The sequence below is a fragment of the Salmo salar genome, chromosome 18 (assembly GCF_965601325.2).
Source record: "Salmo salar chromosome 18, fSalSal1, whole genome shotgun sequence".
Taxonomy (NCBI): domain Eukaryota; kingdom Metazoa; phylum Chordata; class Actinopteri; order Salmoniformes; family Salmonidae; genus Salmo; species Salmo salar.
This window is the reverse complement of record NC_138308.1, coordinates 41,618,781-41,634,740: the sequence shown is the minus strand read 5'-3', so window position 1 is coordinate 41,634,740 and position 15,960 is coordinate 41,618,781. Positions and strand designations below refer to the sequence as shown.

At 44.6% G+C, this 15,960-nt stretch overlaps 1 protein-coding gene across 4 annotated transcripts in view; it reads right to left on the bottom strand.

The window, feature by feature from the left end:
• The window catches only part of LOC106577339 (paladin), a 173,770-nt gene that overhangs the window by 88,423 nt on the left and 69,387 nt on the right, over window positions 1–15,960 (bottom strand). For all 4 annotated transcript variants that reach the window (XM_082964976.1, XM_082964975.1, XM_082964978.1 and 1 more), the window contains 2 exons: window positions 5,635–5,868; window positions 3,466–3,568 (listed from right to left, as the gene is read on the bottom strand). In XM_082964976.1, the coding sequence (XP_082821102.1) occupies window positions 3,466–3,568; window positions 5,635–5,855 (324 nt within the window). In that variant the 5' untranslated portion in view covers window positions 5,856–5,868. The remainder of the gene's footprint in view (window positions 1–3,465; window positions 3,569–5,634; window positions 5,869–15,960) is intronic.

The following is a 15,960-nucleotide window of genomic DNA, read 5'->3' as shown; positions in this document are numbered from 1 at the left end:
TATCCCTCTAGTGGTGTGGGGGCTGAGCTTTGGCAAAGTGGGTGGGGTTATATCCTTCTTGTTTGGCCCTGTCCGGGGGTTTCATCGGATGGGGCCACAGTGTCTCCTGACCCCTCCTGTCTCAGCCTCCAGTATTTATGCTGCAGTAGTTTATGTGTCTGGGGGCTAGGGTCAGTCTGTTATATCTGGAGTATTTCTCCTGTCTTATCCGGTGTCCTGTGTAAATTTAAGTATGCTCTCTCTAATTCTCTCTCTCTCTCGGAGGACCTGAGCCCTTGGACCATGCCTCAGGACTACCTGGCATGATGACTCCTTGCTGTCCCCAGTCCACCTGGCCGTGCTGCTGCTCCAGTTTCAACTGTTCTGCCTGCGGCTATGGAACCCTGACCTGTTCACCGGACGTGCTACCTGTCCCAGACCTGCTGTTTTCAACTCTCTAGAGACAGCAGGAGTGGTAGAGATACTCTCAATGATCGGCTATGAAAAGCCAACTGACATTTACTCCTGAGGTGCTGACTTGTTGCACCCTCGACAACTGTGATTATTATTATTTGACCATGCTGGTCATTTATGAACATTTGAACATCTTGGCCATGTTCTGTTATGATCTCCACCCGGTACAGCCAGAAGAGGACTGGCCACCCCTCATAGCCTGGTTCCTCTCTAGGTTTCTTCCTAGGTTTTGGCCTTTCTAGGGAGTTTTTCGTAGCCACCGTGCTTCTACACCTGCATTGCTTGCTGTTTGGGGTTATAGGCTGTGTTTCTGTAGAGCACTTTGAGATATCAGCTGATGTAAGAAGGGCTATATAAATAAATTTGATTTGAAGTAACAAGGGGTAACAACGACATCAATGTGAAGTAACAAGGGGTAACAACGACATCAATGTGAAGTAACAAGGGGTAACAACGACATCAATGTGAAGTAACAAGGGGTAACAACGACATCAATGTGACGTAACAAGGGGTAACAACGACATCAATGTGAAGTAACAAGGGGTAACAACGACATCAATGTGAAGTAACAAGGGGTAACAACATCCATGTGAAGTAACAAGTGGTAACAACTAGAGGTCGGCCGATTATGATTTTTCAAGACTCATGTTAAAAGGAACCACCAGCTTTCATAGCTTCTCATGTTCTGAGCAAGGAACTTAAACGTTAGCTTTTTTACATGGCACATATTGCACTTTTACTTTCTTCTCCAACACTTTGTTTTTGCATTATTTAAATCAAATTGAACATGTTTCATTATTTATTTGAGGCTAAATTGATTTTATTGATGTATTATATTAAGTTAAAGTAAGTGTTCATTCAGTATTGTTGTAATTGTCATTATTACAAATAAATAAATGTTTAAAAAAATAAAAATAAAAAATAAATAAATAAATAAATAAATTAAAAAAAAAAAAAAAATCGGCCGATTAATTGGTACCAGCCTTTTTTTGGCCCGCCAATAATCGGTATCGGCGTTGAAAAATCATAAATCGGCCGACCTCTAGTTGTTACCACTTGTTACTTCACATGGATGTTGTTACCCCTTGTTACTTCACATTGATGTCGTTGTTATCCCTTGTTACATCACATTGATGTCGTTGTTACCCCTTGTTACGTCACATTTATGTCGTTGTTACCCCTTGTTACTTCACATTGATGTCGTTGTTACCCCTTGTTACTTCACATTGATGTCGTTGTTACCCCTTGTTACGTCACATTGATGTCGTTGTTACCCCTTGTTACGTCACATTGATGTCGTTGTTACCCCTTGTTACTTCACATTGATGTCGTTGTTACCCCTTGTTACGTCACATTGATGTCGTTGTTACCCCTTGTTACTTCACATTGATGTCGTTGTTACCCCTTGTTACTTCAAATCAAATTTATTTATATAGCCCTTCTTAATCTCAGGAGTAGATAGGCTTGAAGTCATAAACAGCGCAATGCATTGCGAAGGGCTGCTGGCAAAATGCACGAAAGTGCTATTTTGAATGAACGCTTAGGAGCCTGCTGCTGCCTACCACCGCTCAGTCAGACTGCTATATCAAATCATAGACTTAATTATAACATAACACACAGAAACACGAGCCTTAGGTCATTAATATGGTCGAATCCGGAAACTATCATCTCGAAAACAAAATGTTATTCCTGTTACATGCACAACCTTCAGTGTTATGTCATAATTACGTAGAATTCTGACAAATTACCCAAAGTGTTGCATATACCCTGACTGCGTGCAATGAACGCAAAATGACACAATTTCACCTGCTTAATATTGCCTGCTAACCTGGATTTCATTTAGCTAAATATGCAGGTTTAAAAATATATACTTCTGTGTATTGATTTTAAGAAAGGCATTGATGTTTATGGTTAGATACAGTCGTGCAACGATTGTGCTTTTTTCGCAAATGCGCTTTTGTTAAATCATACCCGTTTTGCGAAGTCGGCTGTCTTTGTTAGGAAGAAATAGTCTTCACAGTTCGCAACAAGCCAGGCGGCCCAAACTGCTGCATATACCCTGACTCTGTTTACAAGAGAAGTGACACATTTTCCCTAGTTAAAAGAAATTCATGTTAGCAAGCAATATTAACTAAATATGCAGGTTTAAAAATATATACTTGTGTATTGATTTTAAGAAAGGCATTGATGTTTATGGTTGGAGCAACGTGTACCTAAGCGATTATATGCAAAGCAGGACAGGCTAGATAAACTAGTAATATCATCAACCATGTGTAGTTAACTAGTGATTATGATTGATTGATTGTTTTTATAAGATAAGTTTAATGCTTGCTAGCAACTTACCTCAGCTTCTTACTGCATTCGCGTAACCTCGTGGAGTGCAATGTAAAGCAGGTGGTTAGAGCGTAAGGTTGCAAGACCGTAAGGTTGCAAGATTGAATCCCTGAGCTGACAAGGTAAAAATCTGTCTTTCTGCCCCTGAACAAGGCAGTTAACCCACTGTTCCTAGGCCGTCATTGAAAATAAGAATGTGTTCTTAACTGACTTGCCTAGTTAAATAAAGGTCTAAAAAAATTAAATAAAAATATCGGCCAAATCGGCGTCCAAAAATACCGATTTCCGATTGTTAAGAAAACTTGAAATCGGCCCTAATTAATCGGCCATTCCGATTAATCAGTCGACATCTAGTAACAACAACATCAATGTAAAGTAACAAGGGGTAACAACGACATCAATGTGAAGTAACAAGGGGTAACAACGACATAAATGTGACGTAACAAGGGGTAACAACGACATCAATGTGAAGTAACAAGGGGTAACAACGACATCAATGTAAAGTAACAAGGGGTAACAACGACATAAATGTGACGTAACAAGGGGTAGGTCTGGAGAGAGAGAGAGGGCTGCTGTCAGGTCATTTTGATCCAGGTCTCCTCTCTTAAATATCTCAATGTAAATGCTGAACAAAACAATGATGGTGGCTGGGGGGGCTGTGTTGTGTGTTCTTCCTACCTGTACCAAGTAGTGTTCAGGCATGGAGTCTGATATCCGGCCCACTTTGTAGTTTGTTCTGAAGAGGTCATCGTGGATCTGAAACTCCTGTCTGCAATTATATCTAGAATACAGAAGATAACGTAGCCGTCATCTGCAACATGGTGAAACAAAGCATCCAATCCCTCTTAGTGGTCCTGAGGTTCCCACTGGAGACCGACCCAACATTTCATTAGTCACTGGTCCTGAGGTTCCTACTGGAGACCGACCCAACATTTCATTAGTCACTGGTCCTGAGGTTCCCACTGGAGACCGACCCAACATTTCATTAGTCACTGGTCCTGAGGTTCCCACTGGAGACCGACCCAACATTTCATTAGTCACTGGTCCTGAGGTTCCCACTGGAGACCGACCCAACATTTCATTAGTCACTGGTCCTGAGGTTCCTACTGGAGACCGACCCAACATTTCATTAGTCACTGGTCCTGAGGTTCCTACTGGAGACCGACCCAACATTTCATTAGTCACTGGTCCTGAGGTTCCCACTGGAGACCGACCCAACATTTCATTAGTCACTGGTCCTGAGGTTCCTACTGGAGACCGACCCAACATTTCATTAGTCACTGGTCCTGAGGTTCCTACTGGAGACCGACCCAACATTTCATTAGTCACTGGTCCTGAGGTTCCCACTGGAGACCGACCCAACATTTCATTAGTCACTGGTCCTGAGGTTCCTACTGGAGACCGACCCAACATTTCATTAGTCACTGGTCCTGAGGTTCCCACTGGAGACCGACCCAACATTTCATTAGTCACTGGTCCTGAGGTTCCCACTGGAGACCGACCCAACATTTCATTAGTCACTGGTCCTGAGGTTCCTACTGGAGACCGACCCAACATTTCATTAGTCACTGGTCCTGAGGTTCCTACTGGAGACCGACCCAACATTTCATTAGTCACTGGTCCTGAGGTTCCTACTGGAGACCGACCCAACATTTCATTAGTCACTGGTCCTGAGGTTCCTACTGGAGACCGACCCAACATTTCATTAGTCACTGGTCCTGAGGTTCCTACTGGAGACCGACCCAACATTTCATTAGTCACTGGTCCTGAGGTTCCCACTGGAGACCGACCCAACATTTCATTAGTCACTGGTCCTGAGGTTCCCACTGGAGACCGACCCAACATTTCATTAGTCACTGGTCCTGAGGTTCCCACTGGAGACCGACCCAACATTTCATTAGTCACTGGTCCTGAGGTTCCCAAAGGAGACCGACCCAACATTTCATTAGTCACTGGTCCTGAGGTTCCTACTGGAGACCGACCCAACATTTCATTAGTCACTGGTCCTGAGGTTCCCACTGGAGACCGACCCAACATTTCATTAGTCACTGGTCCTGAGGTTCCCACTGGAGACCGACCCAACATTTCATTAGTCACTGGTCCTGAGGTTCCCACTGGAGACCGACCCAACATTTCATTAGTCACTGGTCCTGAGGTTCCCACTGGAGACCGACCCAACATTTCATTAGTCACTGGTCCTGAGGTTCCCACTGGAGACCGACCCAACATTTCATTAGTCACTGGTCCTGAGGTTCCCACTGGAGACCGACCCAACATTTCATTAGTCACTGGTCCTGAGGTTCCCACTGGAGACCGACCCAACATTTCATTAGTCACTGGTCCTGAGGTTCCCACTGGAGACCGACCCAACATTTCATTAGTCACTGGTCCTGAGGTTCCCACTGGAGACCGACCCAACATTTCATTAGTCACTGGTCCTGAGGTTCCTACTGGAGACCGACCCAACATTTCATTAGTCACTGGTCCTGAGGTTCCCACTGGAGACCGACCCAACATTTCATTAGTCACTGGTCCTGAGGTTCCCACTGGAGACCGACCCAACATTTCATTAGTCAGATAAATGACCTTATCTTCTGAACCCAAGACAAGACAAATTAGATAACAGCACACACACACACACACACACACACACACACACACACACACACACACACACACAACTCAACTACCCCCCCGTCCACACACACTTCACCATTCACCCCCGTCCACACACACTCCCCCCCATCCATTCACACCTTAGTGATCAAAGCCTCAGAGATTAACATGGTAACATCCCTTGGATGGTGGTTACCTGACTTGAATGATTGGAGGCGTGATGAGACTTACGTGATAACGACAGGTGCCACCTTGTTAGTGATGATAGACTTGGCCTTGCCGCTGTGGATCTTCACCGTCTGGGAAGAGCTCATGCTGAGAGACTGCCTGCTGTTCACCACCCCGTTGCCATGGAGACTCTCAAGCGTAGGAGGATGCTGGTGCGCTGCTACAGAGGATATGGAGCCTGAGACAGAGATGGGTTGTGGCGCTGCGCTGGCAGTTGTACCCATACTCCACAAGCAGCTGGGGACAACAAGAGGAGAGGAGAGTGGACTCAGACACAGGTAGTCAAACAGAGGAACAGCAGTGAGGACTCAGACACAGGTAGTCAAACAGAGGAACAGCAGTGAGGACTCAGACACAGGTAGTCAAACAGAGGAACAGCAGTGAGGACTCAGACACAGGTAGTCAAACAGAGGAACAGCAGTGAGGACTCAGACACAGGTAGTCAAACAGAGGAACAGCAGTGAGGACTCAGACACAGGTAGTCAAACAGAGGAACAGCAGTGAGGACTCAGACACAGGTAGTCAAACAGAGGAACAGCAGTGAGGACTCAGACACAGGTAGTCAAACAGAGGAACAGCAGTGAGGACTCAGACACAGGTAGTCAAACAGAGGAACAGCAGTGAGGACTCAGACACAGGTAGTCAAACAGAGGAACAGCAGTGAGGACTCAGACACAGGTAGTCAAACAGAGGAACAGCAGTGAGGACTCAGACACAGGTAGTCAAACAGAGGAACAGCAGTGAGGACTCAGACACAGGTAGTCAAACAGAGGAACAGCAGTGAGGACTCAGACACAGGTAGTCAAACAGAGGAACAGCAGTGAGGACTCAGACACAGGTAGTCAAACAGAGGAACAGCAGTGAGGACTCAGACACAGGTAGTCAAACAGAGGAACAGCAGTGAGGACTCAGACACAGGTAGTCAAACAGAGGAACAGCAGTGAGGACTCAGACACACTATGAGGCCACACTGAGTCACACTATAGAGGTTTCACAAATCTGTGTTGATTCCAACACCACCACGTTCAAAATGTAGCCTGCTGATTGAAAGAGGAAACGTATGAATAGTGAAATATAACAACGAGACAATTTTTCTCATTGCTTTTCTTGATGATGTTTCTACAGTACTTCCAGCAGCTTTCTCAGAACATACCAAGCTGTAAACCCTGATTCTTGATCTGTACCGCTCAACATTTCAACAGGCTGAAGGGTCACATCAATCCTGAGGTTGGACGTGTTTAAATGTTAATTATAGCCTCATGTGATGCTGAGCCCTCTGCTACAGCCAGAAAACAACAATCTGAACAGGCATCCATCTGCAGCACCTCTCTGAATAAACCCAGGGCTCTGCATCTCAAATGGCACCCTTTTCCCTAGTGCACTACTGTTGACCAGAGCACAGTGAAGCAGATAAACAAAAGATGAGCCTCCCTGCCGCTCTGCTCCACTCAGACCAGCAAGCAGGGGCCGACCCCCGACCCCCACAGCTGGCCTGAGACCAACGGCAGACACTCTATCCCCCTAAACACACACACACACACACACACACACACACACACACACACACACACACACACACACACACACACACACACACACACACACACACACACACACACACACACACACACACACACACACACACACACACACACACACACACACACACACACACACACACACACACACAGGGGCGGCAGGTAGCCTAGTAGTTAGAGCGTTGGGCCAGTAACCGAAAGGTTGATAGATCAAATCCCCGAGCTGACAAGGTAAAAATCTGTCGTTCTGCCCCTGAGCAAGGCAGTTAACCCACTGTTCCCCAGGTGTCGAAGACGTGGATGTCGATTAAGGCATTCCCCCGCACCTCTCTGATTCAGAGGGGTTGGGTTAAATGCAGAAGACACATTTCAGTTGAACAACTGACTAGGTATCCCCCTTTCCCTCTTTACACTTCCACCCTGGGGCATCCAGAGAGAGACTTCAGAAATATATGTCCTCTTCAGATCAAACTTGCTAGAAAAATAGACAATGTCGCAGGTGGTTTATACTAGTGAACAACTAGTGATTGAATATGTTCATCAGGTGGTTTATACTAGTGAACAACTAGTGATTGAATATGTTCATCAGGTGGTTTATACTAGTGAACAACTAGTGATTGAATATGTTCATCAGGTGGTTTATACTAGTGAACAACTAGTGATTGAATATGTTCATCAGGTGGTTTATACTAGTGAACAACTAGTGATTGAATATGTTCATCAAGTGGTTTATACTAGTGAACAACTAGTGATTGAATATGTTCATCAGGTGGTTTATACTAGTGAACAACTAGTGATTGAATATGTCCATCAGGTGGTTTATACTAGTGAACAACTAGTGATTGAATACAGTGCCTTGCGAAAGTATTCGGCCCCCTTGAACTTTTCGACCTTTTGCCACATTTCAGGCTTCAAACATAAAGATATAAAACTGTATTTTTTTGTGAAGAATCAACAACAAGTGGGACACAATTATGAAGTGGAACGAAATTTATTGGATATTTCAAACTTTTTTAACAAATAAAAAAACTGAAAAATTGGCTGTGCAAAATTATTCAGCCCCTTTACTTTCCGTGCAGCAAACTCTCTCCAGAAGTTCAGTGAGGATCTCTGAATGATCCAATGTTGACCTAAATGACTAATGATGATAAATAGAATCCACCTGTGTGTAATCAAGTCTCCGTATAAATGCACCTGCTCTGTGATAGTCTCAGAGGTCCCTTTAAAGCGCAGAGAGCATCATGAAGAACAAGGAACACACCAGGCAGGTCCGAGATACTGTTGTGGAGAAGTTTAAAGCCGGATTTGGATACAAAAAGATTTCCCAAGCTTTAAACATCCCAAGGAGCACTGTGCAAGCGATAATATTGAAATGGAAGGAGTATCAGACCACTGCAAATCTACGAAGACCCGGCCGTCCCTCTAAACTTTCAGCTCATACAAGGAGAAGACTGATCAGAGATGCAGCCAAGAGGCCCATGATCACTCTGGATGAACTGCAGAGATCTACAGCTGAGGTGGGAGACTCTGTCCATAGGACAACAATCAGTCGTATACTGCACAAATCTGGCCTTTATGGAAGAGTGGCAAGAAGAAAGCCATTTCTTAAAGATATCCATAAAAAGTGTTGTTTAAAGTTTGCCACTAGCCACCTGGGAGACACACCAAACATGTGGAAGAAGGTGCTCTGGTCAGATGAAACCAAAATTGAACTTTTTGGCAACAATGCAAAACGTTATGTTTGGCGTAAAAGCAACACAGCTCATCACCCTGAACACACCATCCCCACTGTCAAACATGGTGGTGGCAGCATCATGGTTTGGGCCTGCTTTTCTTCAGCAGGGGCAGGGAAGATGGTTAAAATTAATGGGAAGATGGATGGAGCCAAATACAGGACCATTCTGGAAGAAAACCTGATGGAGTCTGCAAAAGACCTGAGACTGGGACGGAGATTTGTCTTCCAACAAGACAATGATCCAAAACATAAAGCAAAATCTACAATGGAATGGTTCACAAATAAACATATCCAGGTGTTAGAATGGCCAAGTCAAAGTCCAGACCTGAATCCAATGGAGAATCTGTAGAAAGAACTGAAAACTGCTGTTCACAAATGCTCTCCATCCAACCTCACTGAGCTCGAGCTGTTTTGCAAGGAGGAATGGGCAAAAATGTCAGTCTCTCGATGTGAAAAACTGATAGAGACATACCCCAAGCGACTTACAGCTGTAATCGCAGCAAAAGGTGGCGCTACAAAGTATTAACTTAAGGGGACTGAATAATTTTGCACGCCCAATTTTTCAGTTTTTTATTTGTTAAAAAAGTTTGAAATATCCAATAAATTTCGTTCCACTTCATGATTGTGTCCCACTTGTTGTTGATTCTTCACAAAAAATTACAGTTTTATATCTTTATGTTTGAAGCCTGAAATGTGGCAAAAGGTCGAAAGGTTCAAGGGGGCCGAATACTTTCGCAAGGCACTGTATGTTCATCGGGTGGTTTATACTAGTGAACAACTAGTGATTGAATATGTTCATCAGGTGGTTTATACTAGTGAACAACTAGTGATTGGATATGTTCATCAGGTGGTTTATACTAGTGAACAACTAGTGATTGAATATGTTCATCAGGTGGTTTATACTAGTGAACAACTAGTGATTGAATATGTTCATCAGGTGGTTTATACTAGTGAACAACTAGTGATTGGATATGTTCATCAGGTGGTTTATACTAGTGAACAACTAGTGATTGAATATGTTCATCAGGTGGTTTATACTAGTGAACAACTAGTGATTGAATATGTTCATCAAGTGGTTTATACTAGTGAACAACTAGTGATTGAATATGTTCATCAGGTGGTTTATACTAGTGAACAACTAGTGATTGAATATGTTCATCAGGTGGTTTATACTAGTGAACAACTAGTGATTGAATATGTTCATCAGGTGGTTTATACTAGTGAACAACTAGTGATTGGATATGTTCATCAGGTGGTTTATACTAGTGAACAACTAGTGATTGAATATGTTCATCAGGTGGTTTATACTAGTGAACAACTAGTGATTGGATATGTTCATCAGGTGGTTTATACTAGTGAACAACTAGTGATTGGATATGTTCATCAGGTGGTTTATACTAGTGAACAACTAGTGATTGGATATGTTCATCAGGTGGTTTATACTAGTGAACAACTAGTGATTGAATATGTTCATCAGGTGGTTTATACTAGTGAACAACTAGTGATTGAATATGTTCATCAGGTGGTTTATACTAGTGAACAACTAGTGATTGAATATGTTCATCAGGTGGTTTTGTGAATAACGGTCTTTCCTTCTTTGTCCGTCTTCAACTAAAAAACTGAAAGGTTGCACAGCAAGCCTTTTCTATCTAATCACAAGGACTTGTTACTCCATTACTTTCTGTAAAGTATTTTTGAGCAAGAAGAAAACCCATTTTCAGTAATATACCACAGTAGGGCTGGACGATATGGCCAAAATATCATATCATGCTGTTTTTCTAAGTTATGACGGTATTCAACGGTATTTTAGGGTGGGAACACATATATTCTAAATGATTTAAATGGGTCTTTCTCCATTCTGATTGGTTTATACTGTTCAATTCAAATGATTTCCTGCATTTCCATCAATTTCTGCATTTCCTGCCCTCATTTGAGATCATTTCCACACTGTCACGATATGGACAAAAATACTAGGCCTTATTTTTTAACCAAATGTTGCAATTACGATTTAGATCAAAACCCTTAGGTAAACTTTTGGAATCATGGAAATAGAATGTTTGTTATAATTCTATAGTTAGAATTAGAGGTCGACCGATAAATCGGAATGGCCGATTAATTAGGGCTGATTTCAAGTTTTCATAACAATTGGTAATCGGCATTTTTGGACGCCGATTACATTGCACTCCACGAGGAGACTGTGTGGCAGGCTGACCACCTGTTACACGAGTGCAGCAAGGAGCCACGGTAAGTTGCTAGCTAGCATTAAACTTATCTTATAAAAAATAATCAATCTTAACATAATCACTAGTTAACTACACATGGTTGATGATATTACTAGTTTAACTAGCTTGTCCTGCGTTGCATATAATCAATGCGGTGCCTGTTAATTTATCATCGAATCACAGCCTACTTCACCAAACGCGTGATGATTTAACAAGCGCATTCGGAAAAAAAGCACTGTCGTTGCACCAATGTACCTAACCATAAACATCAATGCCTTTCTTAAAATCAATACACAAGTATATATTTTTAAACCTGCATATTTAGTTCAAATAAATGCATGTTAGCAGACAATATTAACTAGGGAAATTGTGTCACTTCTCTTGCGTTCTGTGCAAACAGAGTCAGGGTATATGCAGCAGTTTGCACCGCCTGGCTCGTTGCGAACTGTGTGAAGACCATTTCTTCCTAACAAAGACCGTAATTAATTTGCCAGAATTTTACATAATTATGACATAACATTGAAGGTTGTGCAATGAAAGAATAAACGTTTTGTTTTCGAAATTATAGTTTCCGGATTTGACCATATTAATGACCAAAGGCTGATATTTCTGTGTTTATTATATTATAATTAAGTCTATGATTTGATAGAGCAGTCTGACTGAGCGGTTGTAGGCTGCAGCAGGCTCGTAAGCATTCATTCAAACAGCCCTTTCCTGCGTTTGCCAGCAGCACTTCGCAATGCTTTCTTCACAGCGCTGTTTATGACTTCAAGCCTATCAACTCGCGAGATTAGGCTGGTAATACTATAGTGCCTATAAGAACATCCAATAGTCAAAGGTATATGAAATACAAATCGTATAGAGAGAAATAGTCCTATAATTCCTACAATAACTACAACCTAAAGCTTCTTAACTGGGAATATTGAAGACTCATGTTAAAAGGAACCACCAGCTTTCACATGTTCTCATGTTCTGAGCAAGGAACTTAAACGTTAGCTTTTTTACATGGCACATATTGCACTTTTACTTTCTTCTCCAACACTGTGTTTTTGCATTATTTAAACCAAATTGAACATGTTTCATTATTTATTTGAGACTAAATAGATTTTATTTATGTATTATATTAAGTTAAAATAAAAGTGTTCATTCAGTATTGTTGTAATTGTCATTATTACAAATATAAATAAATAGGCCGATTAATCGGTATCAGCTTTTTTTGGTCCTCCAATAAATGGGTATCGGTGTTGAATACTCATAATCGATCGACCTCTAGTTAGAATATACATAATAGTGAGCACTTTGAATACAGTCTTGTTTGACATGACAATGAATGAAAATGGACGAGTTACTGTGACAGGGTAGGAACCAAAGTGATGTTCAATGTTTCCTAGGGGACCCTATAATCTTTGGCTACATGAAATCTATCTTTCGCCTATCCCTCTTTGATTTATTAGATACTGTTTGCTAGCCATCTAACTAGCGATTAGCGGCTAACATGATTTAGCTTAACTTGCTAAGAAAATACAAACTAGCTGTTTGCAGATGTAAGAAACACAAACTAATATTGTAATTATAGAATGCTTGTGGATTTATATTAAGATCAAAGTGGAAACAACATTGTCGTCATCAATATTGTTGCATGTGCTGCATTGACCATGCAGACTGAACGGAAGTGTCTCGTGGTCAAGCAACAACAAATGTGCTCCTTGAATGACAGGGGGTGGGACCAGGTCTGTGTAGAGAGAGAGAGAGAGAAAGAGAGAGACAGAGAGACAGAGCGACAGAGAGAGAGACAGAGCGACAGAGAGAGAGACAGAGCGACAGAGAGAGAGACAGAGCGACAGAGAGAGAGACAGAGCGACAGAGAGAGAGACAGAGCGACAGAGAGAGAGACAGAGAGAGAGACAGAGACTAGGTCTGTGTGGAGAGAGAGAGAGAGGGACTAGGTCTGTGTGGAGAGAGAGAGAGAGGGAGGGAGAGGGGGGAGAGAGAGAGAGAGACTAGGTCTGTGTGGAGAGAGAGAGAGAGAGAGACACTAGGTCTGTGTGGAGAGAGAGAGACAGAGCGACAGAGAGAGAGAGAGCGACAGAGAGAGAGACAGAGCGACAGAGCGACAGAGAGACTAGGTCTGTGTGGAGAGAGAGAGAGAGAGACACTAGGTCTGTGTGGAGAGAGAGAGTCTTAGTAGGTGAACGCTGGTCAGAGACTCCACGCTGCTCAGAGAATCCACGCTGCTCAGAGACTCCACGCTGGTCAGAGACTCCACGCTGGTCAGAGACTCCACGCTGGTCAGAGACTCCACGCAGGTCAGAGACTCCACGCTGGTCAGAGACTCCACGCTGGTCAGAGACTCCACGCTGGTCAGAGACTCCACGCTGGTCAGAGACTCCACGCTGGTCAGAGACTCCACGCAGGTCAGAGACTCCATCCCCTCCTCTGCTGTGACTGTGCCGCTTGTTTTCCGCCATGTTCCAAATTGTGAATCGCATTCCCAAAAAAATCCCTTCCCTCTGGGTCCCCAGCTCCTTCCACCTAGAGGGAACCACCCCTTAGAGCTTACACAGTCCGACACTTGAATGTCCCCTTTACCTGGCTCTGGTATCAGCTAGTGTGCTTATTGCCCCAGTCTAACAGCGTTGGTTCTCTACTTCTTTCTGTCCTCTTTGTGTAGGGTAGAAGTGAGAGAACTGTCCTGCCTGTCTGTTCCCTTGGGGGCCAGTACATCTGACTGCCAGATGGCTGGTGGGGCCGGCAGGGGTGCCATTACACTATGAAGGGAATAGGGTGCCACTGGGGACAGAGCCAGGACAGGAAACACAGCGCCAAGAGCAGACAGGAAACACAGCGCCAGGAGCAGACAGGAAACACAGCGCCAGGAGCAGACAGGAAACACAGCGCCAGGAGCAGACAGGAAACACAGCGCCAGGAGCAGACAGGAAACACAGCGCCAGGAGCAGACAGGAAACACAGCGCCAGGAGCAGGCAGGAAACACAGCGCCAGGAGCAGGCAGGAAACACAGCGCCAGGAGCAGGCAGGAAACACCGCGCCAGGAGCAGGCAGGAAACACCGCGCCAGGAGCAGGCAGGAAACACCGCGCCAGGAGCAGGCAGGAAACACAGCGCCAGGAGCAGGCAGGAAACACAGCGCCAGGAGCAGGCAGGAAACACAGCGCCAGGAGCAGGCAGGAAACACAGCGCCAGGAGCAGGCAGGAAACACCGCGCCAGGAGCAGGCAGGAAACACAGCGCCAGGAGCAGGCAGGAAACACAGCGCCAGGAGCAGGCAGGAAACACAGCGCCAGGAGCAGACAGGAAACACAGCGCCAGGAGCAGACAGGAAACACAGCGCCAGGAGCAGACAGGAAACACAGCGCCAGGAGCAGGCAGGAAACACAGCGCCAGGAGCAGACAGGAAACACAGCGCCAGGAGCAGGCAGGAAACACAGCGCCAGGAGCAGACAGGAAACACAGCGCCAGGAGCAGGCAGGAAACACAGCGCCAGGAGCAGGCAGGAAACACAGCGCCAGGAGCAGGCAGGAAACACAGCGCCAGGAGCAGGCAGGAAACACAGCGCCAGGAGCAGGCAGGAAACACAGCGCCAGGAGCAGACAGGAAACACAGCGCCAGGAGCAGGCAGGAAACACTGCGCCAGGAGCAGACAGGAAACACAGCGCCAGGAGCAGGCAGGAAACACAGCGCCAGGAGCAGGCAGGAAACACAGCGCCAGGAGCAGGCAGGAAACACAGCGCCAGGAGCAGGCAGGAAACACAGCGCCAGGAGCAGACAGGAAACACAGCGCCACGAGCAGACAGGAAGCAGACCTAATGGCACCCTAACCCCTAGTACACTACTTTTCACTAGAGTCCTATAAGTCCTATGAGTCCTATGGAGCATGCCATTACTTTAAACCTCAGAGAAACAAATAAACACACACACACACACACACTTTGGCCATGGTTGCACATAGGATATCAAGCAAACTGTGTAACCACTGTGACTTTAAGGGAATCTGATCATCAGATCTCCTGTGTCCAACACAATCATGTTATTGTCCTGTACAGGCCATCAGATCTCCTGTGTCCAACACAATCATGTTATTGTCCTGTACAGGCCAGGGTATAGGCCAGGGTAGAGGCCAGAGTATAGGGTATAGACCAGGCTATAGGCTAGGGTAGAGGCCAGGGTCTAGGGTATACACCAGGGTATAGATCAGGGTATAGGCCTGGGTCTAGGGTATAGACCAGGGTATAGGCCAGGGTCTAGGGTATAAGCCAGGGTCTAGATCAGAATATAGGCCAGGGTCTAGGGTATAGACCAGTGTATAGACCAGGGTCTAGGGTCTAGGCCAGGGTCTAGGCCAGGGTATAGGGTATAGACCAGGGTCTAGGGTATAGACCAGGGTATAGATCAGGGTATAGACCAGGGTCTAGGGTATAGACCAGGGTCTAGGGTATAGACCAGGGTCTAGGGTATAGACCAGGGTATAGATCAGGGTATAGACCAGGGTCTAGGGTATAGATCAGGGTATAGGGTATAGACCAGGGTCTAGGGTATAGACCAGGGTCTAGGGTATAGACCAGGGTCTAGGGTATAGACCAGGGTATAGAACATTACATTAAAGGCAATAAAACACTGCAGTGATAAAGCAAGCATTCTTACATGATTCTCAATTTGATTAAGACCATGTGAATGGACGTGACCGTGTAAGCAACGGCATGGCGAAACGGTTTCATTAATGCCTTTGAGTCTCCTTTCATTGACATTTCCTGAGAAAGAGATTTAGACAGGAAGGGATAGAGAGAGAGAGAGAGAGATATATATATAGAGAGAGATAG